Source organism: Pyrgilauda ruficollis, unplaced genomic scaffold, assembly GCF_017590135.1.
Source record: "Pyrgilauda ruficollis isolate IOZ18807 unplaced genomic scaffold, ASM1759013v1 scaffold43, whole genome shotgun sequence".
NCBI lineage: Eukaryota > Metazoa > Chordata > Aves > Passeriformes > Passeridae > Pyrgilauda > Pyrgilauda ruficollis.
This window is the reverse complement of record NW_024525823.1, coordinates 8,967,321-8,991,170: the sequence shown is the minus strand read 5'-3', so window position 1 is coordinate 8,991,170 and position 23,850 is coordinate 8,967,321. Positions and strand designations below refer to the sequence as shown.

The 23,850-nt window shown below is 38.7% G+C and overlaps 2 protein-coding genes across 3 annotated transcripts; one reads left to right on the top strand and one right to left on the bottom strand.

The window, feature by feature from the left end:
- Positions 1–939: 939 nt before the first annotated feature.
- Positions 940–15,264, top strand: TUBE1 (tubulin epsilon 1). 2 transcript variants are annotated; one of them, XM_041478191.1, is made up of 12 exons: positions 940–993; positions 1,067–1,140; positions 2,924–2,976; positions 5,103–5,160; positions 5,721–5,836; positions 6,852–6,973; positions 8,242–8,429; positions 9,237–9,412; positions 10,190–10,330; positions 11,848–11,988; positions 12,851–13,025; positions 14,086–15,264. In XM_041478191.1, the coding sequence occupies exons 1-12, from the start codon at positions 969–971 to the stop codon at positions 14,242–14,244; spliced, it is 1,428 nt and encodes a 475-aa protein (XP_041334125.1). In that variant the 5' UTR covers positions 940–968; the 3' UTR covers positions 14,245–15,264. The 2 variants fall into 2 exon arrangements, with proteins under 2 accessions (XP_041334125.1, XP_041334126.1); XM_041478192.1 differs by lacking the exon at positions 2,924–2,976 and having other exon boundaries at positions 960–1,140.
- Positions 15,265–15,832: 568 nt separating this feature from the next.
- Positions 15,833–23,442, bottom strand: CCN6 (cellular communication network factor 6). Its single transcript, XM_041478029.1, has 5 exons — positions 23,392–23,442; positions 19,813–20,086; positions 19,224–19,466; positions 16,567–16,760; positions 15,833–16,162 (listed from the first exon to the last, which is right to left on the bottom strand). The coding sequence occupies exons 1-5, from the start codon at positions 23,440–23,442 to the stop codon at positions 15,881–15,883; spliced, it is 1,044 nt and encodes a 347-aa protein (XP_041333963.1). The 3' UTR covers positions 15,833–15,880.
- Positions 23,443–23,850: the final 408 nt, after the last annotated feature.

Here is a 23,850-nt window from a genome sequence, read left to right as displayed (position 1 = left end):
GTCATTTACTATAAATTTATTTTTCTGTAGACCTACAATTAATCTCTGCCAGGTCATGTCTAGGAGCAAAAAAAAAAAAGATTAAAAATTATATTTAATAAATTTTTTTTTTGTACACCAGCATTACAAATAATCTATTTGGGAAAAGAGTATTTTGATTGAAGGTTTTAGCCATAAAACTAAATGGACTGGGTTGCATGGAATTGCTTTTGTCCTCCCACAGGAAGCAGAAATGCCATCTGTGTCACAAGACAGCTTTCTGCAAGCTTTGCATGTCCCACATTCTTTACTGTTTTAGTCCTGCACTTGGCAGTGCTGGATTAACAGTTGGACTTGATGGTTTTAAAGGTCTTTTCCAACCTAAAGGATTCTATGATTTTCAGCTGAGCTATGTTGCGGACCAGTCTTGCCACGCTGAGACAACAACATCTCCACACTCCTCGGTTTTTCACTGCGGACAATTATATGCACAATATGAAACAGCTTAATGTGCAAGCCTTGTGGGAGGGCACATTACAGCATTTCCAAATGGCCGCTTTTTCATTTAATTTTTAGTTTGTATTTTCATACCGTTTCATACATTTCACGCCATCTCCCTGAATTATGTATTTGGGGAAAATAAAGCGCTTCTTTATCACACCATTTTTAGCCATAAAGGATAATGAACTGTAGTGTATGGAAATACTTTTGTTCTCCCGTACAGAGACTTTATTTCAGGTCTTTGTCAGGTCGCCTATATCTGGGCCTCAGCCGAGACCCCTCACACTCACCGAGTGCGTGAAAACCTCACCACTCCCCCGCTGTCCCCCCGCTCTCCCCCCCGCTCCCTAATGGCACGTTCCACTCGCCGCGGGCAGGCGGCGAGCGCCCGCAGCTGAGGCGACGGTTGGGACGTTCCACCGCAGGAACTCAGGGGGTGCGGCTTCCGGGCGCCGACTTCGAAAGAGGCCTGCGCCGCCGGCTCTGCCATGACCCAGTCGGTGGTGGTGCAGGGTAAGGGGGTCGTGGCGCCCAGACCTCCCGCCGCCCCCTCCCCGTGCCTGAGCCGTGTCTCTCCCCTTTGCAGTGGGACAGTGCGGGAACCAGGTGGGATGCCGTTTCTGGGACCTGGCGCTGCGGGAACACGCCGCTGTCAACAAGGTAAGGGCGCCGCTGCCCCGCCGGCCCGGGGCGAGCCGCCCTCGCTGCCGTCCGCGTCCGCCGCTGTGCCTGCAGAGCGCTGTGTTTGTTTGCTTAAACCAAGGGCGCTTCACTGTGAGCACAACCACCCCCAGCTTATTGTGCCGTTTAACTAATCATGGAAACAAATGTGAGGTTAACTGTCAAGAGACCCGGTTAAATTAGAGGGTGGTCAGTCTCCAGCCGTGTGTAGTTTAACAGGGATTAGTGCATCCTGCAACTGGGACGGGACAACCCTGGATGTACGGACACATTGGGCAATGAGATGCTGGAAAGCAGTGCTGTGGAAAGGGACCTGGGGGTCCTGGTCGATGGCAAGTGGAACATGAGTCAGCAGTGCCCTGGCAGCCAGGAGGACCAGTGGTGTCCTGGGCGGCACCAGGCACAGCGTCGCCAGCTGGGCAAGGGAGGGGATTGTCCTGCTCTGCTCTGCTCTGGGGCGGCCTCACCTTGAGTGCTGGGGGCGGTTCTGGGTTCCCCTATGTAAAAAAAAAAAAAAAACAAAAAACACCACATAAAGCTGTTAGAGACCGTCCAAAGAAGGGCCACGAGGATAGTGAAGGGTCTTGAGGTGAAGCTATATGAGGAGCAGCTGAAGTCACTTGGTCTGTTCAGCCTGGGGGAGACTGAGGGTCTCACTGCAGTCTGCAGTGTTATCCTGAGGGGAGAAGGAGGGACAGACCTCTGTCATGACCAGTGACAGGACCCAAAGGAATGGCCTGAAGTTGTGTCAGGGGACATTTAAGTTACATATTAGAGAAAGGTTCTTCACCCAGAGGGTGGCTGGACACTGGAGCAGGCTCCCCAGCACCAAGCCTCTCAGAGCCCAAGAAGCATTTGGACAACACTCTCAGGCGCATGGTGTGACTCTTGGGGGGTGTTTTGAAGCGCTAAGGGTTGAAAGGGTTCCTTCTGGGTCCTTTCCAACTTAGAACATTCTGTGATCACTAATTCTGGTCAGCTTTCTCCAGCATTTGCACCCTGAAAAGTTCAGTGTGTCTCCCTACAGCCAGGCATTAGCAGGTCTGAGGCAGTTAACACAGTGAAGGCTCTTCAGTGCTGGCACTTTGCCACTGGTAGTAAAGCAAAAGATGACACCCCAAGGCCCACCATTGTTTTCCACGTTAGCTCACGCCATGACTTGCTGTGGCAATTTTACTGACCAAAATAGCAACATGAGGAGGGCATAGGATTGAGCTGAACAAAATCACACTTTTCTTGCTGTGATTATCAAGCACTTAAGGTATTTAAACTTGTCAGATCTCTTTAGCTGTATGTAGGGGTAAGTAATTGCTGTTGCTGTCCCTTGCCAGGGAGTTCAAGAATCAGTGTGGTTAGGCTCTCCTCTTTCCAGAACTCCATGGGTATTGGTATCATGTGCATGGAACCCATGATGAACTGAGGGTTGTATCAGTGATGAACTGAGTCAGCTGAAGAGCAGCTCTTCAATTTAATAGTTGCATTGGGATCTTCGGTAAACTACTACAGTTGCTTAATCTGGTACTGAAAAATTAATTTCCTAGTTACATTCTCCTCTCAGTTTTTAATAGCAAGCTGATGTTTCAATGAAATCTTCTTTTTGGAGATGACTAGATCCAGCTGGAATCAACAGAGATGTTCATTCAGTTTCAAGTGGTAAAGTTTGACAGGTATCCTTCAGATGTCCCTGCCAACTTAAGTTATTCCATGAAAATCAATGAGAATTTTTTGACATTACATATCATTTTGTGTTGTTTCCTTTCAGAAAGGAATTTATGATGAAGCCTTAAGCAGTTTCTTTAGGAATGTAGACACAAGGTAAGTTTTTATCAGCCAGTTCATAAGTTTACATGGTAGATCAGCCCTTGTAGTATCTTCTTCTAACCTAAGTTACAGTTTTCTTTAAGTCCCATTTAGCTTGTACTAGAAAAAGATTTTGCTTTTTTATATTCTCCTCAAAACCTTATCTTTGACTTTCCACTTTATCTATACATACTTCAGTAGTTAAATGTCTTGAAAGTGTATTAGTTTGTTTTCCTTTCCTTTTGTACCAAACGTGGACAGTCAGGATCTGATGGCTTTTGCCACTGCAGATAACAATCAGATTGTGTGCCCTCTGAATACCAACTGGGCAGCATTTCTTGAAGAGTTGAAAGAGGAATTGTATATAAGATAGTCAGAAAAAACTGACAATGTTTTAAGTCTTATTTATCTGACTATTTTGTTACCCAGAGTAGTGTCTGTAATTGTTTTTTATAAGTTAACCAATTCATACCTTAAAACCATTCAGTCATTTCTTATCTCTCCAGTTACAAAAATCCTTGCAGTTTGCAAGAAGAAAATGTGTACTTGGGATAGCCTGTTGCATTTTAATTAATAAAAAACATTTGACCAACCTCTGCTTCCTTCCATTGTATGGAAAGGTTGCAGTACAGCAATGTGGTTCTGACTAGAAGAGCACTGAATTCCAAATTGCTTTTTTTACCTTTTTGAAAGAACATTGCAAATGTATTGAAGTTTGTTAATGTCATTCCATATGGGTATTTCCAAGAACACTTTTTTTTAATCAAGAAAATTGAATCATAAAAGATACCTGCTTCTGTATGTGCCAGATGAAACCACCAATTTTGTAATTGAGAGGCTGGCTGCAGTAAAAACATCTGTTTTCTCTCTGAGCAACCTGGTTTAGTGGATGGTGTCCCTGTCCACGGCAGAGGGGTTGGAACTGGACAATCTTTAAGGTCCCTTCCAACCCAAGCCATCCCATGGCTCTAGGGAATGTTGGGATTTTTTTTCAGCAACTGAATCCAAGTGATTGAAAGTTTGATCTGGCATGAAAGACCACAAAGCCAACAGTAAGAAAAACAAATGTTGTTTTGGGGTTGGTTTTATTTCCTCTTTGAATTTTGTTAGTCCCTGAAGAGAAATTCTCTAGGAGGATTTACTGGTGCTCTAGTGTAGTCCTGCAGGTGTTGTGTAGGCTAGAGGAATCACGTGGGTATTGGAGGCTGCTGTGAGCTGCTCACCTAATGAGAAATGTCTAGAGACCATCATTGAGTGACGAGTTGGAAAATTCTTGAGTAATCCAGTGCAGCCCTGTACTCTTTTCCCCTTGTTCCTGATGGGACTCAGTGGGCTCAGAACATTGGTGCTGTACTGAATTTTAGCTGATGTTTTGTGAATATGATGGTGGTTAAATGTAGAATGGTCTTAAGACATACTTTAAATTTAGACTTGGCCAGCTCCCAGATTAGGTAAATAATGGAAGAGGAAATAAGATCAGTCTTCCAGTATCCCTGCCTTTTTTTTTCCCTTGTGCTGAATATAGTTTGGCCAGACCATAGTATCTCATCATTTGAGTGGGAAAATGGTAACATCATGTATAGTCTGCTATGTTGGCTCAATACAACCAGTTCTGGGAAAGAAGGAGGATTTAGCTGTGTTAGCCCAGGAGGATTTCTGAACTGGTAAATCATAGTAAGCAGAATAAGTCAAGCACAGGGCTGTACTGATGCAGTTACAGAGCTTTCACACCTGGAGCACAAGCACAGTGTTGTACTACCCCCACTGAAAAGCTCATGGGGAGCTTTTTTCCATTGTTTGATGTGGATACACATATCACGTGCTGCTAAAAGATATCCTTTCCAGTTTTGGCAGTGCTTGTAGAATTGCTGCAAAGCAGAGGCTGTATCTGAGAGTAAACTTTTATGCTTATCTTTCAGCTTCTTGAAGTAACGTTTAGGATAATTCTGATTGAGTTCATGACCTGTAATTGTATTACTTTCAGGAATTATCAGGTCTTAGCAGCATGTTCAGGGTGTTTCTGTTTGTTTGTGTTGCCATAGTCCTCCAAACACAATATATAAGAGATAAAATTTTATAGTAGTATATATTTTATGCTACAAATATGAGCTTTGATTTTTCTCTTATTTTCTTTTTTTCAGAAGTGGTGATAATGGTCCTGATGTTTACAAAGGAAAAATCTGCTCTTTAAAAGCACGAGTAAGGCAATCTATAAAGGCAATCTAATGTTTTTACATGGAATATTTATGTTCAACTATGTGGGAATTCTTATGAAGTTCTTAAAATTGCATGCAGGTTTAAGTACTGCTTTGAAAGTAAAATTTCTAATATTAACTTTTATTAATGCGGTAATAGAGTTTGCTGCCAGTCTTGTTGGGTAACTCCTATTGGAATTGTAATAAAATTATTGCAGATATTATTATCTAAGGGTTGGGTTTCCTGAGCCACTTTAAATTATTAAGGAGCAAGGAAACTTGAAACATAAAAATATTTTAATTTTGTTATTCCTAAGTAGTGGGGCAAAATATTATAAAATTTGAACAAAATTTCATCTGAAATGGAATCCTATTGAACAACTAGCAAATCAGCTAAGCTGAATCTAGTTAATCTCTTAGTTAACAGCTGGGGCAAAGAAAGGTTTCTGTGGAGCAGAGTAGAAACAGAATTCCTTTCGTATTGTCAATAATTTCATATTTCTTTGTGTGATTATTTCAAGGGTGGTTTGCTTACTGACTGAAGTATTCTTTCCATTCTCAAAGGCACTGTTGATTGACATGGAGGAGGGTGTGGTAAATGAAATTCTACAAGGACCATTGAGGGATGTGTTTGATAGCAAGCAGCTTATCACAGATGTTTCTGGTTCAGGAAACAACTGGTGAGAACCTCTTTAGAGTACATTTCTTAGCAGCTAATTAGATGGCATTTGAAAGGGGAAATGATAACCATAGCTTTCTGTGTCGTTCTGCACCTGGAGAGCTGCAGCATTTTACCAGCAAACTTGGAGTCACTGTTGCCAGGAGGAGGGCTTTGAAAAGGCTTTTGCAGAAGAATAATTCTGCTGATATATCATTTTGTCTCTTTTTTTCTTCTTCTTTTTTGATTTTCTTTACAAAAGAGCATGCTTTTTATTTTTGTTTCTTTGGCATTCAGCTGCTTTCATTGCTTAGTCGAAGCCATAATCTAGTTTGAGACTGTGCAGCTACTGTGGAAATTAGATATATGGACAAATGCATTTGTGATTTCTAAGCAGAGTCTGACTTTGTGCATATAAACTACATTGCCAAAAGAAAAATTCGGAAAAAGATTGGTTAACATAATGAATTCCAAATTTTCACAGGGACCTTAAGGTGCTCTAATAATACTCAGTGCACTACAGAATGGAAAGCAAATCACCAGCAAACGTACCAAAAGAGAGTGCAACATGGAGAGTAAAGCAGTCTTTGCCATCTACCAACTTTACCATCTAGCAGACAAGTGTGTTGAAAATGAGCTGTTTGGGGTTTTTTTGTTACTAGTAGCAAGTGACTTGCATAGTACTCAAAAGATTATCTGTACACTTATTACATAGGGATATCTTTATTGCTAAGGACTATGTAGCTTTCATTACTACAACTGGATTATCCAGCATGGGGTATTTCCCTTTCAGTACAGAATAATAAGTGTATACTCCAAAGTTGTGAACTTAGACCTGTTTGCGTCCTCCAAGTTAAAACCATGTCCTGACTCCCACATGCTCATATGTAGTCACAACTTAGAAACTCTCACAGATGAGGTGTTGCACTCAGCTTTGGACCCTGAACTCTAAAATGTTGCACAGAAGGATTTAAGATTAAAAATTTAAAGTTTGATTTTTTTGGGGGGAGGTTTTAAAGTACTTTTCATATCCTCAGGGCTGTGGGTCATAAGATATATGGCTGTCAGTACCGGGAAAACATAGTGGAAAAGCTGAGAAAAACTGCTGAACATTGTGACTGTCTACAGTGTTTCTTCATAATTCATTCCATGGGAGGTGGTAAGTAATCTTTTTATGGGGAGTATGACTGAAGTAGTCACAGATGAAAAAAAGAAAACACATGGATCTTGAAAAGAAAATCAGTATAATAATCTACATCATTCAGAATGCAGATTTAAAAAATTAGTACAAATAAGTGGACCTGTAATTATTTATCATTAGTTTTTTTAGAGCACTGAGGAGCTCTGATGTGCTACCCAGAACAAAAGTGCAGTTAAAATTCTAAAGATGAGGCAGTGATAAGATCAAGACAAACACTGAGGTATTACTGATCAGAAGAAGGGTTGGTGACCTCTGAACACCAACAGCATTGTCATAAATCATTTTAATTGTGGGGAAAGGCTTTTCAAAAAGGCTTTGAAGGAGACTTCTAATGTTGCTTAACTTTAGAAAAACTTTGTTTTTCTGTTTTCCTTCCTCATAATTCTCTTGAATCTGATCTAGTTAGTTAGTATGCCAAAAGAAAAATCCTTTGCAGTGACAATTTTGTCATTATTGCATTGCCATTAAGCCTTCCTGCCTCTGAGAGTAGCATGTATTATATAACTGGTTGTCATGTGGCAAAAGACACAGAAAAGAGGTCTAAATATGAAGCAAGAATTTCATCAAGGGCCTTTTTTGTGGCCATTTGCTTAATTTCAGAGACCCTGGAGGTACTGTTTCTGTTATTGTGAAAACTGCTGTCTTGTTCATAGATTAAATTGTCTGCCACTGAGAATGTAGCTGAATATTCAGAAAAAGACCACAGTTCAGTTCTCTGTTTTGAACTCAGGGCTGTGTGCTTAGTGTTAATGAGGAAAAAAGCCTGTGTGCTGGGGGGAAGCGGCAGTTCTGGTTTTTCTGAAGAATGAGAAAATTTCATAAAACCTAAAACGAAAATAGTATTGTTTGAGACAGTTCAATGCTTTTAAGCAAATGTTGTGTTTCATAATTCAAATCAAAGAATTCAAAATAAGAAATAGAAATACTAGGTCAGAGAAATGTTTGTTACATAATAGGACTTTTTGGTTTGCAGAAATTTTTTAGACTGTATACTTATTCTGACTGACATACTGTTGGAAATAATTTTATTACTTAATTATTTTCTTGTCTGGGACAAACCTTCCTGCCTTAATTACATTTGAGGAGCCTCTACTGTCAGCCAAATGCTTCAGAAAGTATTTATTAACATATATAATTGAAAAGTTGTATGTCTCCTACATGAGTCATAGAACCTAAGATAATGTGGGGAACCTGTCTTTTCTCATTCTGTCTTCATTCATAATTAGGGACAGGATCTGGTCTTGGAACTTTTGTACTAAATTTGCTTGAGGAGGAATTCCCAGAAGTATATAGATTTGTTACTTCAGTTTATCCCTCTGGTGAAGATGATGTTATTACTTCTCCATATAACAGTGTTCTGGCTATGAAGGAGCTCAATGAACATGCAGACTGTGTGCTACCAATAGAGAATGAAGTAAGAAATAATATTCTATTTGTGTAATTTTTTTATTAGAATGTGGAAATGTCTCTTCCTTTTCAATACTGATTTGCATACCAAATCTCCGAAAGCGTAATTTCAGTTTTTAAAGTAATAATTTAACTTCTAAGTCACGTGTGAACTTTTGAAATTAACATGGGTGTCACTAAAAAGTTGCTCTGCTCCTTCAAACTAAGGTAGAGTGAATTTTTTCATGTCTATTTCAAGATAAACAGTGAAAAGCTTATATTTACTGAGATAGAGTGTTTTTTTCTTTTAACAATCAATTTGTGCATAGTATTAGTAGGGTGCTTCAAGGACCTCTGATCTCTCCAGATTCCAACAAGGTTAACTGTGCTGATTAGTGATATGGGAATCATAGATACACCTGACCTTGCAAAGTGCTAGACTCATTTGAATCTAGCTTTGGTGGCTGTATTGCTGTTTGTTCATAAAAAAAGCAAGAGAAAACGAAATTTAGTTAGAGACTATATTTTTTTGCTTCACAGGTGTTATCTTCTAAAACTGCTTTTTAAATTTTCATAAGCATTTTGAATAGTTGAATAAAATTCAAACTTCTGAGTCAAACTGTGTATATATTTGTGATATGTAAGGCACAGACTTAGAAACACTTCAGTCAACTGGAATTGCTCAAAAGTTGGACTTAGATGTATCAAGGTATAATCTTTAACCTAACAGTACAATGTCTGAGCTTTCAAGATTATTAGAAATTAAATGTGTGGTACTGAATTTGAAAGTTCTGTACTCAACACTACTCTGCTTTTCTTTTCCTCTCTCTCAAAGTCTCTGTTTGAGATAGTTAATAAAATTCATCAGATGGTCAGTTCTGGGAAGTTAGGATCAACTGTGAAGCAAAACAGCTTGGTAACATCAAGTGCAGGCAGTGCAAAAATACTGCAAGAGAAGCCATTTGATGCAATGAATAACATTGTAGCCAACTTGCTGCTGAACCTGACAAGGTAAATTACAGGTTATTCCTCTATAACGAAATAGGATTGCTGGAGGTGGTGGCTGCTGTAAATATGCAGGCCTGCATCAACTTGAGTAATATTAATTACTCATATTACAGTATGGGTCTTCTCTTTATAAGAACTGGTTACTAAATGCTAAAGTATTTGGAAGTATTCAGATTGTAGTGGCATTGCTTTAGCCATGATATTCTTAAAACTAAGGTGAGTTTATGGGCAAAAGGAAATTGTCTTTCACTAGTGCCTAATGGAACCCATGGAGGTTTGCCTTTCTAGGCCAGTTGCATTGTTTTGTAAATATTGTCAGATCATTTTTGCTCATAAATTGTCTGTTGCTGCCAGAAATATACTTCTGGTTGGCCTGTTTTTCTTTTAAACAGCTTGTCAGAATATCACATGTGTTTTATTATAGCCTGTTTAGTAAAAGTGGTATTAAGTAATTGGTATTAACCAGCTGGTATTATTTAACAAGTATTAAGTGGTATTAAACATTATTAATGATAATAAATCAGTGCTAAAGACTACAATTGGGAAACAAGGAACCATTACTGGTAACTTACTGTTCTTTAATGGGAAGTATTAGTAAATAAGACTTTTACTGCCAGATGTGAACGTTTTGTAGTTACGCTTGAACATTTTCTTGAATGCTGTGTTGTTTTACAGTTTTATTGTACAGAGCAGCTGAAAAATAGATTTCATGGACGTTTACCTTATAAAAGTGATTTACTTAGTTTGTAGCAGTTTCATAACAATTTGTTAATTTTTCAGCTCTGCTAGATTTGAGGGTTCCCTAAACATGGATCTTAATGAAATCAGCATGAATTTGGTTCCATTTCCTCGACTTCATTATTTGGTTTCAAGCTTGACTCCTCTGTATACACTAGCAGATGTTAATGTTCCTTCTAGAAGGTAAGAAAAAATATTATTGGAGTTTCACATTTAAAGTAATTTCTGATTTTTCCATAGTTTTCTTTTAAAAATTCCGTTCTGTAGCAAAACTAAGGGTGGAAGTTCTAAAACTTGTATGTCTGCCACATTTTCAAATTCATCCTGCTGATTTATGGAACATCTGTTGTCCCTTTTCTCTGTAATGGTTGAGTCAGTAAACTTGACATCCTTTTAAACTCTGCTGGAAACTCTGTTTCTGTTAGGAAAATGTGTTATTTAGAACCCACTCTACAAGTTCTTTTGAGTAACAATTTGCACTTGACTGACAAAATACTCTAAAGCAAGGGATTAACTAGGCTCTTTGGGGAAATAATGGTATCTTACTTCAGTCTGGAGATGCAGTGAGTGCAGTGAGCCTATTTAACATCTTATTGTAATGATAAACTGACATGTCAAATTTTGTGAGATATTTATCCTGCTGACATAGCAGAAAAATTACCAGCTAAAGTAGATTTTACTGGGTTTGGTGGATTATGTTCAGTCAACAAGAGCGAGATCGAGACAAATAGTGGTAGAGACAGCTGCAGGTAAGTGATGGCAGTATGTGAAGAGGAGAAGAGGGCAGGACCACACTTATTTTCCAACAGCAAATTGTGACAGTCAGATCTGTTGAGAACATAACTTGAGGAGACCGTACAGGGCTGGGGGGAAGGTAGCAGACTATGAGGAGATGGTCAGTCAAAGATGTTTCAGAATGAAATGGGAACAGTAATATTTTGGTCTTCTTTATTTTTTTTGTAATAGGCAGATTGTGGCAGAGGTGATATAAGAGAAAAGAAATAGAGATTATAAATATACAGCGTTGGAACAAATGGAAGGAATAGCTTAGATGTTGTGGGTCCACAGTACACCATCTTTGGTATCCCACAGTACAGTGAAACTTGGTTAAGAAAGTGAATAGAAAAAGAATATGATTTGCAGTGTCATCTTTTAAAGTAGTCATTTGTGATACAATTACAATAAGTAGACTAGACAAGTAGATATAGCCTGTCTTTTCCCAAATCATTAATCTGAATTAATACAGTTCTATGACTCATTGATCCTTTTAAATAATGAAGTGTAACAGGCAGATAATCAGTTCTGTAAGGGTCAGCATTTTGATATTCCTTGATCCTTCCCAGTGAGATTGTCAACTCCAATTGCCACATAGCAGAACCCCAAGTAGTTAAAGCCTTTTACATAATTTTAAGACTTTGTAACCATTGGCCTCAAATTGCCTCTATAAGTGCAACATCTCTGATTCAACAGTGGCTTGTAACTTGAGGGTGAGGAAAAAATGGATCCAGTGTGTTTTTAAAAACTTCTAATGCCAACATAGGTACATATAAAGGTTTGAATCTTTCCTGTCATTTATGGTCCTGAGTTAAATGTACCTTTATCCAGGTTTTTATGAACTTTTAAACCCTGAAGGTGGGCATTCTGAAGAACCTTTGTATCCTATTTTTGTAAGAGTAGATAACTGTTTTCTTTTCACCCAGGTTGGATCAGATGTTCTCAGATGCATTTAGCAGAGATCATCAACTAATTCAAGCAGATCCAAAGCACAGCCTCTACCTGGCCTGTGCACTTCTTGTTCGAGGAAATGTGCAGGTTTCAGACCTTCGCAGAAATATTGAAAGGTTTGTAATACCACACAGAGTAGTCGTGGGATTTTTATGGAACCTGGCAGTTGTCCAAAGTATTACAATTTTTCATTGAACAGTTTCAATACCAAATCAGTTTAGTCCAACCTCCTTTTCTTAATTTTAGAATGGAAGAAAACATAATTAACTTATGTAATGAGTGAAAAAAGTCATGTTATTCCTGGATTTCCAAATAAAGGAAGGCGCTACTCCTCTCTTTCTCCAAATTGCAAAAAAAAAGCAAAGCACAGCCTTGCAGGGGTTTCCCAATAGCAAAGGATGTTGGAGTAATGAGTTCTGTAGTAGAAGTTTGTTTTTGCTGAACAGAAGCCCCTTCTCTTTCCATGGTTACTTTCATGTAGGTAGGAAATCATCTTTACTTGAACAATTCTGTGTTGTTAGCATCCATTTTCTACCTTGAACAGTATTGAGCTACTTATATGTAACAGGAAAGGCAGGCAAAATGGAATTTATAGGAAGACAGGGGTGCATGGGGAAAATTTTTGGGAATCTAAAGTATTTTACTTATTTCAAAACTACAGGTAGACTGATTGCCCCTTTACTAAATCTCAGAGTGCTTCCAGTCCCTTTTATAGAAACAGGTACTTGTAACTTCACTTTTCAAATCCTGATGCATTAAATTAACAAAACACAATTGATGTTTGCATTTTAAATTTAACATAGAGACACAGTGGTTTAGTCTGAAGTCTAAAATATCTTATTCACAGTGATAGTTATAACTGTCCTCCTTAATCCTGGGTGCTTAAATGTTAACCTTTTCAGACTGTTAGTTGAAACTGTTAGTAGTTAGCCTTTGTGTTCTTTATTTTCCTTAGTTAACTAATTTTTTGTATCACAGGTTGAAGCCTTCTCTGCACTTTGTCTCCTGGAACCAAGAGGGCTGGAAAACTGGTTTGTGTTCAGTACCTCCTGTGGGCCATTCCCATTCCCTTTTGGCTTTAGCAAACAACACCTGTATAAAACCAACTTTCATTGAACTCAAAGACAGATTTATGAAGCTCTACAAGAAAAAGGTGCAACTCTTATCATAATAACATCTGTAGTCACTAATCATTAGCATCTTGCGTTATTGAAGCCCAGATCTTAGTGTCGTGAAGGGACTGTTACTAATTAATAGCCCAAGGGTTTTATTTGGGTGACCAGTTGACTCAAAGCCCCATCCAACCTGGCCAAGAACACTTGCAGGGATGGAGCATCCATAAGTTCTCTCGGAAACCTGTTCCAGTGCACAGTAAAGAATTTCTTACTAATATCTAATCTAAACTCTGGAGTCCATCAAGCTTCTTCTCATTTCGCTTCTTCAGCAGGACAGGAGAAAAGTACAGTGAAAAACTTCTGGGTCAAGATAAAGACAGGGAAAACAACCACCAGTTATTGCCATAGGCTAAACAGATTTGGCATTTGGAAAACTAATTTCATTTATTGCCAATAATAGTAGAGTAGGACGGCAAGAAATAAAAACAAAGCTGAAAGCACCTTCACCCCCATTCCACTGCCTTCTTCCCAGCTTCAGAATTCCACTTCTCTTCCTTCTTCACTGATCTTAGTGTCTGCAGGCTGTTTCTCTCACATTTTCTTGAGTCTTCTCTGTCACAGCTGTTGTGCAGCATTTTTACCCCTTGATAAATACCTTGTCGCAGAGGCATTACCAGCATCACTAATGGGCTCAGCTGTGGTCAGTGGCAGGTCCATACTGGAACTGGCTGGGATGGTTTGTTCAGCATGGGGGCAGCTCCTGTTATCTTCTCACCCCCCTGCAGCCCTGCGCTCTGCCTGCTGCCAAAACCCTGCCATGTAAACCAAATCCAGCTGGTCAGGTGTACCCAAGAACACAATATAAAAAGATGGGGTTTTAAGAAGTCAGTAATATTGACTGTGATTCACTAGGGGATTGTTGCCAAACTTGCCAAGTGTTTAAACAAGGGATGTCATGATACAAGTCTCTTAAGTGCCGTTTCAACAATACTTGTGCTTCCCCCTTCAGTACAGGCTAGCTAGTATTTGCTGAGACAAAGCAATCAAATACCAAGAAAAGGATAACACTGAATTTTATTTTTTTTTTTGTTCTCTTAGGCTCACCTTCACCATTATCTGCAAATAGATGGGATGGAGCAAAGCTGTTTTTCAGAAGCTATATCCTCTTTGTCTGACCTAATAGAAGAGTACAATGAATTGGATGCTACAAAAGGTGGGCCTAGAATAGATCCTTCAAGACTGAAGATAGCTGTTTAAAGGAAGAACTGATTTTGAAAACAACAAGAAAAAAGCACTTTCCCTAAACATCCAGCCACTTCAGTTAACCAGAATGACTTGCAGCATGCCTGGCTATTGTAATTCCAAAGTGGGACCAGCACAACAGCTTCCTTACCTCAAGTGCTGTCTTTAAGTGGTGAGCCATGCCTGTGAGAAAGATTTGAAGGCACCTAATTGTGGCTGGAATCAGTAAGGATAATCCTGACACACCATATGCTGTGAAGAAAAGGAGGAGAGATTTTATGTAGCAGCCAAAACTGTAATTACTTTCTCAGACTTTCAACTTACAGTAAATTCGATGTTGGTCTTGCTTCAAAGAAGGATCACCGTTGCTAGATTTCATTTTTACAAGCGACTACGAAGAAAAGAAAAGCCCATGTAGTCTTTTCAAAGATGAAAGCAAGTCTCTAATGAAACTGCTTTCTTACACTTTGCAGTAGACATTTCAGAATGCTCTAAGCTATGTTCCTCATTTTAGTATTTCTGCTCCTATCTTGTACTTAGCTATACTAGAGGATTCTCAGTTAATACCAAAATTGACTATAACAGAAAATTTAAAAAAATAAATTTGGTTTCAAGTATTATGCTTGGAATGTTAATTAATATTTAAATTATTCATATTCATGAATGCGGAGTTGCACTTGATAATGAGATAATACAGAATACCTCTCAGCAAAACATGTACTTAGGATGAAGTTATAATGACCATTTGGAGAAAAAGCACTTATAGCCTTGAAAGAATGCAAGTAAAATAGATGTTTTAATATTTATAATTATCAGGGTATCAAGCAGCTTTTTATATTACAGTAAGAATTTTTACAAAATGGAATATACAGCTATTTCCAGTTGCTTGCCAGTGAACTGTTACAGACCAGAATGGATTGATGCAATGATTTCTTGAAATCTGAAGTCCTTCTAGCACAGTTGGAGTGGATATGTAAGTAAGCACAATTTTGACTGTATGAGACCAGAAGTATTTAATAAAGTATTGTGATAACATTTGTTGAGAGCATTTTTAAAAGTAGAAATTTCTAAATATAGAAATTTTCTGAAGTCTTGCATCTATTATCTGCAGTTGCCTACTTATTTGTTCCTTTGCACATCCAGTGTTTATATCCATAACACTAGAGAAGGACTATCTGTTGCAAAAAGCAGTCTGAGTTTAAAGTTGACGACTTCTGTTTCAATGTTTCAGCATTGATGTGTTTTACTATTTCAGATGTATAGCAGAAAATGTTAATTTAAGAATGAAGAATGATAGATTAAGTATTACAGGGCAATTTTTTTCCTAAGAGGTTGGAGCATCATTTGTATTCATAGGCAAAAGCTTGTTACAATGGGGTATGAATGCTGTACCTTTCACAAGTCACCCAGAGTTCTTGTTTGAGCACTGCTGGTGTTAGATACATTCCTGAGAAGGATGTATCTCCCCATGTAAAAACAGTTACATTTAAAAAGATGCCCTCTGGCGTTTTACAGGTGCTATTTAACAAATTAGTAAATATTCACATGTGTAGTTTTATTGTAAACACTGCTGTGGCAGGGGGTTATGCTGACTCTTCAGGGTGTGAATGTACTGTTGCACTCCATGTGTTACAGTCAATGGTGTACTTTGTCATAGAAGTTTGAGTTGGGAAAATATATCTCCTGGAGCACTGCAAATCCTCTGACACACACATGATGTTATCCACATCATCTTCCACCTGAAGGAGCCTTCATTGGGACACTCAAACTGTACAGTGATCATTTTGGACTTGTTAGGTATGCAGCACCTCTTGTCCAAGCACACTCCACAGAAAGTTAGTTTGTATCTTTGCGTAGTTGAGCATCCAGAAAAAACTAGCTTCTCTGCTGTTGGAAGCTGGAAAGTTGGTTGACATGTTTTTCCCTTTGGAATCTTTAATATTAAAACAAAGAAAACCCTGAACATTAATAGCAGATCATGTAAGAAAAAGTTGCAACATTTACTTATAAATATCTTGAGAGTTACTCAATCTGAAAGCTTCCTGGTTTTTCGTTTGTCAGTAAACCAACAGGAGATACTTTCAGAGTGACTGTGCATCAGGACAGCATTAGCAGCACTTATATTTCAGGACATTACATTCTTTTGTTTGAAGTTGCACATCTGTAGTTTGCTATTGAAACATGAACATTAATGGTAGAAAACATAGAAGATTTATTTTAAAACCCGTAAAAAAGAAAGAAGTAAATGTTTTATTAGTACTTGCTAATGCATCCATTTTTCCATTAGTTCCAATATTTTAATTTCCTATTAGGAACTAATTTTATGCTAGAAAATACCTTTATTTTCTTCAGCATCTTGGTCAGACAAGGCTGGATGAAGCATAATCTCTTTTCTTTTTTCATTTCACATTTTCGGTTGTCGTTGGTCACTCTGCTGGATATGCCTATGCCACAGGTACTGGAACAGGGTGTCCAGGGAGTTGCCTGTATGAGGCACTTCTTCTTCAAAACTAGTGGTAAGCTTCTGTAAGCTAAGACAGCAATATTTTATTTATGCAGCCCCAAAAGGATGAATTGAAAATACAAGGATAAGAATTTGATTTCTGTTGATGAAGGTACTTCTGTAGGTAAACCTAAAAATGAGACATAAATAACATTTATACAAAATTCAGCTGAGCTGCAGTTAAACGTTGCTGATACTGGACAGTCAGATCCTACCAAGGACTATGAAATTGCATGTATTGTGTGACCTTCCAGTTTCATGTGATGGAAATGTTGTGAGAAAAGACTTAATTGTGGAATTTTTATGAAATGTCCAGATTTTGCTTTTATTTTAGGCCAAGCATAGTTTGTAAAGGCGGCTGAGAACATTAATATTTGTGTCTTTGTAGATATTGATAAGACTTTAGGTTTTGTATTGAAGAATAAAATTATCCAATCACTTTTAGATACCACTAAAAAGTCTGAGGGCTCGATTAGGTGGAGTATACTTTAGAAATGAAACAAAATTGCTGTGGAAAAGTTCTACAAAAAAACTATGTGGCATCTATGCATTTATGTACATGTGCATTTATATAAGAGCACATGCAGAATCACCTGGAATTACCAGAACTGCTGTCTGCTTAGAAAGCAGACAACAATTTAAAGATCTCATTGAAGCAAGCATTTTAAAAGCCTGTCACGGATCTGCAACAAATAAAAGGAAGTTAAATGGTCGTTTATACTTGGTACATTTTTTGAAGTATGACCTAGTTACATCTCTGTGTATCTGAATTAGTTAAATCAAATTGAAATGGAAAGCCAGAAAACAAAGCAAGAGGAGTAAAATGAAACTTAGCACTTACTACCCACGCTAGCAGAAAAGGGACTTTTCAAAATACATATTTGCCCATTGAGCCATCCATGGAATTCATGGACAAGTTGACAAGATACTTCTGCTGGACTGGGAGGGGGAGGACTTTACTTGGAAAAAAAATTTCCAGGTGTTTTTCTTCAGAAGATTCCCAAAGATCAGCATCCTACAGCATGTACAGCCACCACAGGGAGAGGGTGTTGGGTCCCTGAACCGAGCCCAACAGAAAGTGTGCTTTGCCAGCTGCCATAGCTCTCATGGCTATGCTGTGCAGCTGATCCAAATTCCAGAATAAATGATGATGTGTTACAGTCAGTGAAGGAGTTACTCAAGGTTGGACTTTAGCTTTTGGGTCTGCTGAAGGGCTACAAAGTAAATGGTTTGATGCTGTTCTCCAGATATCTGAAATATGGTTTGGGGTGAGATGTATTTCAGAGGCTCACGTGGTTTGGTTGCTGTTGTTTGCAATGCATTGAGGTCTCTCTTCAATCAGATCAGCACTGTTCTCTAGAAATTGAATCTCTCTTCTCTTGAAGTCAGTTGCTTTACCAAATACGTGTTTATACAACAGCATTAAGTGTAATTCTGTTAAAAGGCTTTGATACTAGATACAGGTATTGTATCATAATTTGAAGTAGGATGAACTTTTTTTATTTTGGCTTACTTGTGTGACCACTGCGTACATGTGAGAAGTTGTCCAAACTGGACTTCAGGTTTGTAAGCAGGTCTATTTACCTGCAGACTGATGGATGTGCATCTACTCAGCAGCCTTTGATAAAGTTTTTCTGATAAGCATTACAATCCTTTTATTTTATTGGTCCATAATGATTCAGTGATTCAGTCTGCCACCAAATAAATGGCTCTGCTTTCTGTTAGCATTAGCTTCATTAGCTATATTAGCTGTAACAAAGATGACTTTCACCATGGAAAGTTGCACATGCCTAGGGAAGGAGATGGCACAAGCATAGCAGCTGTGGCCAGGGAAGGGCTGGCATAGCTGCTTCTGGCAATGGTGCTTCCTTAGAGGGCAGAAGAAAACTAGTGTTAGCAGCAGAGCAAGAATGGAGTTAGATGGAATATCCACTGACCCTGGCAGAGTTGCATGGACAAGCCAATGAATGCTTTTGATCAGACTCAATGAAGGACTGGGGGGAGTATTGTTATTGCAGTGACAAAAATTTGTGAATGTGGGAAAGCCACTAAGGCAATTTTTATAATTTTCTGCTTTCTATTAAAAGAAGAGACCTGTGTCACGTTAATATATGTATGTGAAAACCAAAACTGGCTAACACCACAAAGCAGGGAAAAGTGGGGCAGTTCCCAGGCTGCAAAATGGCTGTCCAGCAGCATCCCTAATTGGGCTGATCCGATGAGCAGCAAACCTCTGCAGAAAGATGCTTTGGCCAATTCCCTGGTGACAGAATCCAAAAGCCTTTTTGCTTTTCCCATTTATTAGGTTTAGAGAAATGAGTCTGTGACCTGAGAGTAAGAAGGGTAAGTGGGACATAACAGCCACCCTGGCAAAGGCCTTGAGCAAGAACTGGGCAAGTGCCAGTGTGCTGCCTGCCTGGCTGCTGGAGCCAGGGACACGAAATGCAGAAAGGCTCGTGTACAGAAAAGATTACAGTGTAATCAGGCTCACCTGACATCAGTCTGTAGTTGCTTGATTGAAGTTGCTTGTGCTGTCCCAGGCCACAGATGGATTGTCCTGGCTTCTTGCTGCCTGGGACCCTGGTACAGGGGCTTCCTGCTAATCTTGGTGTGAATACAGGGGTACATCCGATTGTACCACTGACACACAGGCACTTATATAGCCGGTTGGGCTGAAAGGTCTGCCCGTTGGCGTAATAAACTCCATTGAGCTCACATCCTACAGCTACCAGATCTGAAAATGGTGAACAACAGTTACTAACATGGGAGGAGCACATGGGTCTTGCTAAACAGGGTGCTAAAATGTGCTCAGTCTTTATGGCATCCACAACTTTGTAAATCAGACATCAACATGTCTGCCAATAACAGGCTTGTGCACAATGAACTGGTTTCACTGATGTAGTTTACAGTCCCAGCCCTACTCTCAGATTCTCTGACTGAGCAGTTGGAGGATAAATTAGGATAAATTCTTTAGCACAGAGCTGTGCAGCACCTGCAAGCAGAGTTTTCCTCCAAAACCATTCACCTGGTGGTCCCCACCCTCTTGGATTTCAAGAAGGGAATATGAAAGAGCAACTTACATGCACACACGCCTGTTTCATACCTAGGCTCGTCTTCCGAGTAGTCGCAGTAGAGCCCTTTGTGGGGATCACAGACGTCTGCTTCATTGCAGGGCTCTCCTGCCTGCTTGGCACAGACCTTACAGCAGCCACAGCCATCCTTCACCAGGCTGACCCCGGGGGTGCAGGCTGGCACCGGTGGGCATCGGCACGGCCAGCGGCAAACCTCCTTGCGCTGAACTTCACCAGTTTCTGAAGGTTTATCTCCAGGCTGCTCTGGTGGGCTGTGGGAAAACTTAGACAGAGTGGGCTGTTTTGAGCACTGAATGCAGTATGTGTAGCTGGAATAGCATAAAATGAAGTCAAGATGGAAAAAAACTGACAAGTTGCATGAAAATATGCAACGTTTCTCATTTCACAAGATAAAAAAGTGAGAAAAGCTATGAGGTTTAGGTAGAAGGCAGAGGACCATTTTCATCAGTGTCGTACATTAAGATGTTCCACCAGTGAGCCTGACCTACTGCTTGTACAAAACACAATTCACTGGTCTTTCCTTTGCCTTCTATAGAACAAAACTGAACAGATTTTTTTTTTAAAGTATTTTAAAGTAGATGGTGTTTTTACTGTAAGTATTTCTTCTAGAAACCTTCTATCAAGTTAACAAGCTTTTGATTCCTCACATTTTTTATAGCCAGCCACAGTCCTGTGTGCCAGTTCTGATAGCAAGATCCTTTTAAAATAGGGAGGCTCTTTTGAATGTTACTTTTGCTCCAAAATTTGAGTGGATGGTTGAGAAGGAGCATTATAATATTTACAAATGCTCTTGTGCTAGATGCAAAAAATTAATCTTAGTAAGGCAGGCAAGTAGCTGTACTGAGTTTAATAGGTCACTTTCTAAGAGTGCATTTATTTGCATGACTAAGCCTTCATTGAATCCAGAACTTACGGAGCAAAAACACATCTCATTAAAGAGATTTGTATCAGCAGCAGGAAGTCAAGATCTAGCCAGAATTTACTGGTTTTCACATTCTGTCTCAGAATTCATGTCTTTTTCTTTTTTTTAATCTTTGTTTTTATTCTTTGTTTTTCTTTTTAATTCTTTTTTTTTTTCTTTTTTTAAGTAAAGGAAGGACAAACTAATTCTTGATGGGCTTATTTTTCTGAGGCATGGGGGCAGATTAAGTTAGCACAGTGTGAAAGGATCTATTTGAGATAGCTATAGTCTATCTGCATTTTTTAAGAACTACAACTAAAACTTAGCAGTTTAGATCTTAGCATTAAATCTTTCCATGCTGCTGATTTCAGCAGAAATGCAGATCGTGGTATAGTTATTCTCTGTTCTCCATGGATGACTGGTTCTGTAGTTAAGTGGGGGCATGCACAGCACTTGGCCACTATACAACACAGGGCCTGGAAGCCACGCTCATCACACAGCTCTGACTGCCCAAAGAGCAAAAGGGAAAGAAGACCAAGCCCTTCATCAGGTGCTAGTATCACCATCAAGCTTTCAAAAAAAAAAAAAAACTCAGAACATATATCCTGTATTTTTTTTCTGGGCATGTGAAGCCTATCAGTTTCTGTCTGTTCCTCCAAACTGCAAGGATCTACTGGTGTAGAAATCACCAAATCACCTCCAGCAGAGATGCTGAGGGAAAGGGGTCATTCAGCTGGGGTTCCTTGCTGCTTAATTTTCAAACTGGAAGTATCTGCAGAATTCAGCATTTCATATGTCATAGCCCAGGAAAGCTGTTGCAGCATAATTGAGCTGGCTTAATTGCATGCAGTAGTAAATGACCTTTTAAAAGCCTTTTTTCTACCACTAATTTCCATTTTTCATGGTCATTTACAACTATACTTATGATATCTTAATCTGCAGCTACTAATGAAGCTCCAAAGCAGTAGCTTTCAAGTTCCTTTGGCTGAATGATTTTTAAGCTAGATATTAATTTGCATAAGCAATTCATATAGTAAATGGATGTTAAACAATGTCATGGGGTATTCCATGCAGTATGAAGAAGATAGTTTCATAAATGTGTCATTTGTTAAAGGCTTTCTTCTAATCCTTTTTACCTAAATTCAGTAATAATACAGAAACAATTAAGTTAATACTTTTTAAGGCAGCTAAACCTTTCCTATAAACCATAATGTTAATTTGATGAATGTGTGCATTAGAATATAAAGGTTCTTAAAGAATTGTTCTGGAAACAAGACAGGCAAGTGGTCATGTACATTTAGCAGTGTTTAAGACAATACAGTTGCTTTAGGAAACAGTTCCTTGCTGCTTCTTTCTTTAGAAGCAGAATATTATTATTATTTATTTTTATTATCATCATCAGGAATTTGGCCATATGCCAGCAACATGAGGTTATGTGGCTTGAATCAGATATCATATTTCAAAATGGGTATGTGTAGCAGGAAGTAATCTTATGTGCTTCAACCAATACGTTTAATTTGTATTACAAATTGTAACATGCTTTAAACCTACAGACTTCTACTTAGGGGAGTTTTCTCTCCTTTTTTTAGGGAAAGATGTCTGCTGAAAGGTGGGAGATGAAAAAGTTCTTACAAAGTAAGAAAGGCGCCATTAGGTGAATATCTGACAGTTTTAACTGTGGAATTACTGAGAACTACAGCTTACATGAAAAATCTTCATATATCTATTAAGTTAGAATGAAAATGTAAAGTTTGCTTGTACAGTTTACAGGTCAAATATTTTTCTAATTTGTGCTTCCCCAGGTTTCTATACCAAAGCTATTCACATCACTTGCATACTTTTCCTGATCCTATGCACAGATCAGAAAATGAGACCATTGTGTAAGAACCCTTCATGTGTTGTTCGTTTTCCCGTGTTTTAAAGATTGAACGAGGCCAGTACAGCATAAATAAGCAAATAGCAAAATAGGTAATGTATTATCACTAATGTTTGGTTATCTTAGTCTGGCTTTAAATAGGCAGAAAGGGGAGGGAGCCCACCATTTGAAAATTCTGTTGACATTCATCTTAATTGTAAAGGAAAAATACACTGTATACATGTAAAGTGGATTTTCAAAATCAGGTAAATAAGTAATGAAATTGGCCTTTGACACAAATACCTTTAGAAAAAGCTATCACTTAAAAGTGTCTCATAAGAGACAAAGTATAGCACAGCCCAGGTGCCTTTCTTGTTTGTAAAACTAGCCTGAAGTCAGACTGCTGCATGTGTATATATACATATTTGCAAACACATGTATACATGGAATATGAGCATGGATAAGATGTTGACTTTCTTACTGCATCAGATAGTAATTTTTGCTTATATTAAAAAAAAAAAAAAAAAAAAAAAGAAAAAAAAAGCAAGGTCAGTGACAATTTAAGCTTCCCTAACACTTTTTTCTTCCCACCAACTAATATTAATGTACAGAGAGAAAAAAAATTACCAAAACATGACTGATGCAGTAAATAAGCTGCAAATGAAATTTACTCAGGAGTAGGGAATGGCTCCTTATTCTTTATGAAGAATTTACTTCTCTGAAATTTAATTGGTCATAAAGCAAATATAAACTTTTAACCGGGACAAGGTGAGGAAGGGGAAAATCTTTTTCTTCTTTTTAATGAACTTACCTGTTGAGTATAAGGGATGATGAAGATGGTGGGAACCAGGAGCCACCGCATGTTCCTGCACATTCAGAAGTGAAACTGGGAGATAGGGAACAGGCTGAGCTGTGTCAGAGGAAGCACTGAACACAAAGCTCTCCTCTGTCTCCTTTGCCAACCCAACTTTCCCCAGCACATGCACGAACACATACACGCATTCACACTTGAAATTCTCCTCTTCATACTGAACCAGCTTCACACTGAAGTTTTCAACTGGTCTTCTTTTCTCTGCCCACTGCTAGAATACAGATTTTCACACCCTACTTGATCCCATCCAGCTGATTCAGCCAGACTTAATTGAGGTCAGGTAGGGTGACATCTGATTCTTAAAGTCTTGGTGCTGGAAATGCAGTGTTATTTTTAACTTGTCTTTAAATCTGTATTGCAGGAATTTCTGAAATGTGAAGGGCAGAGCCCCAGATACAT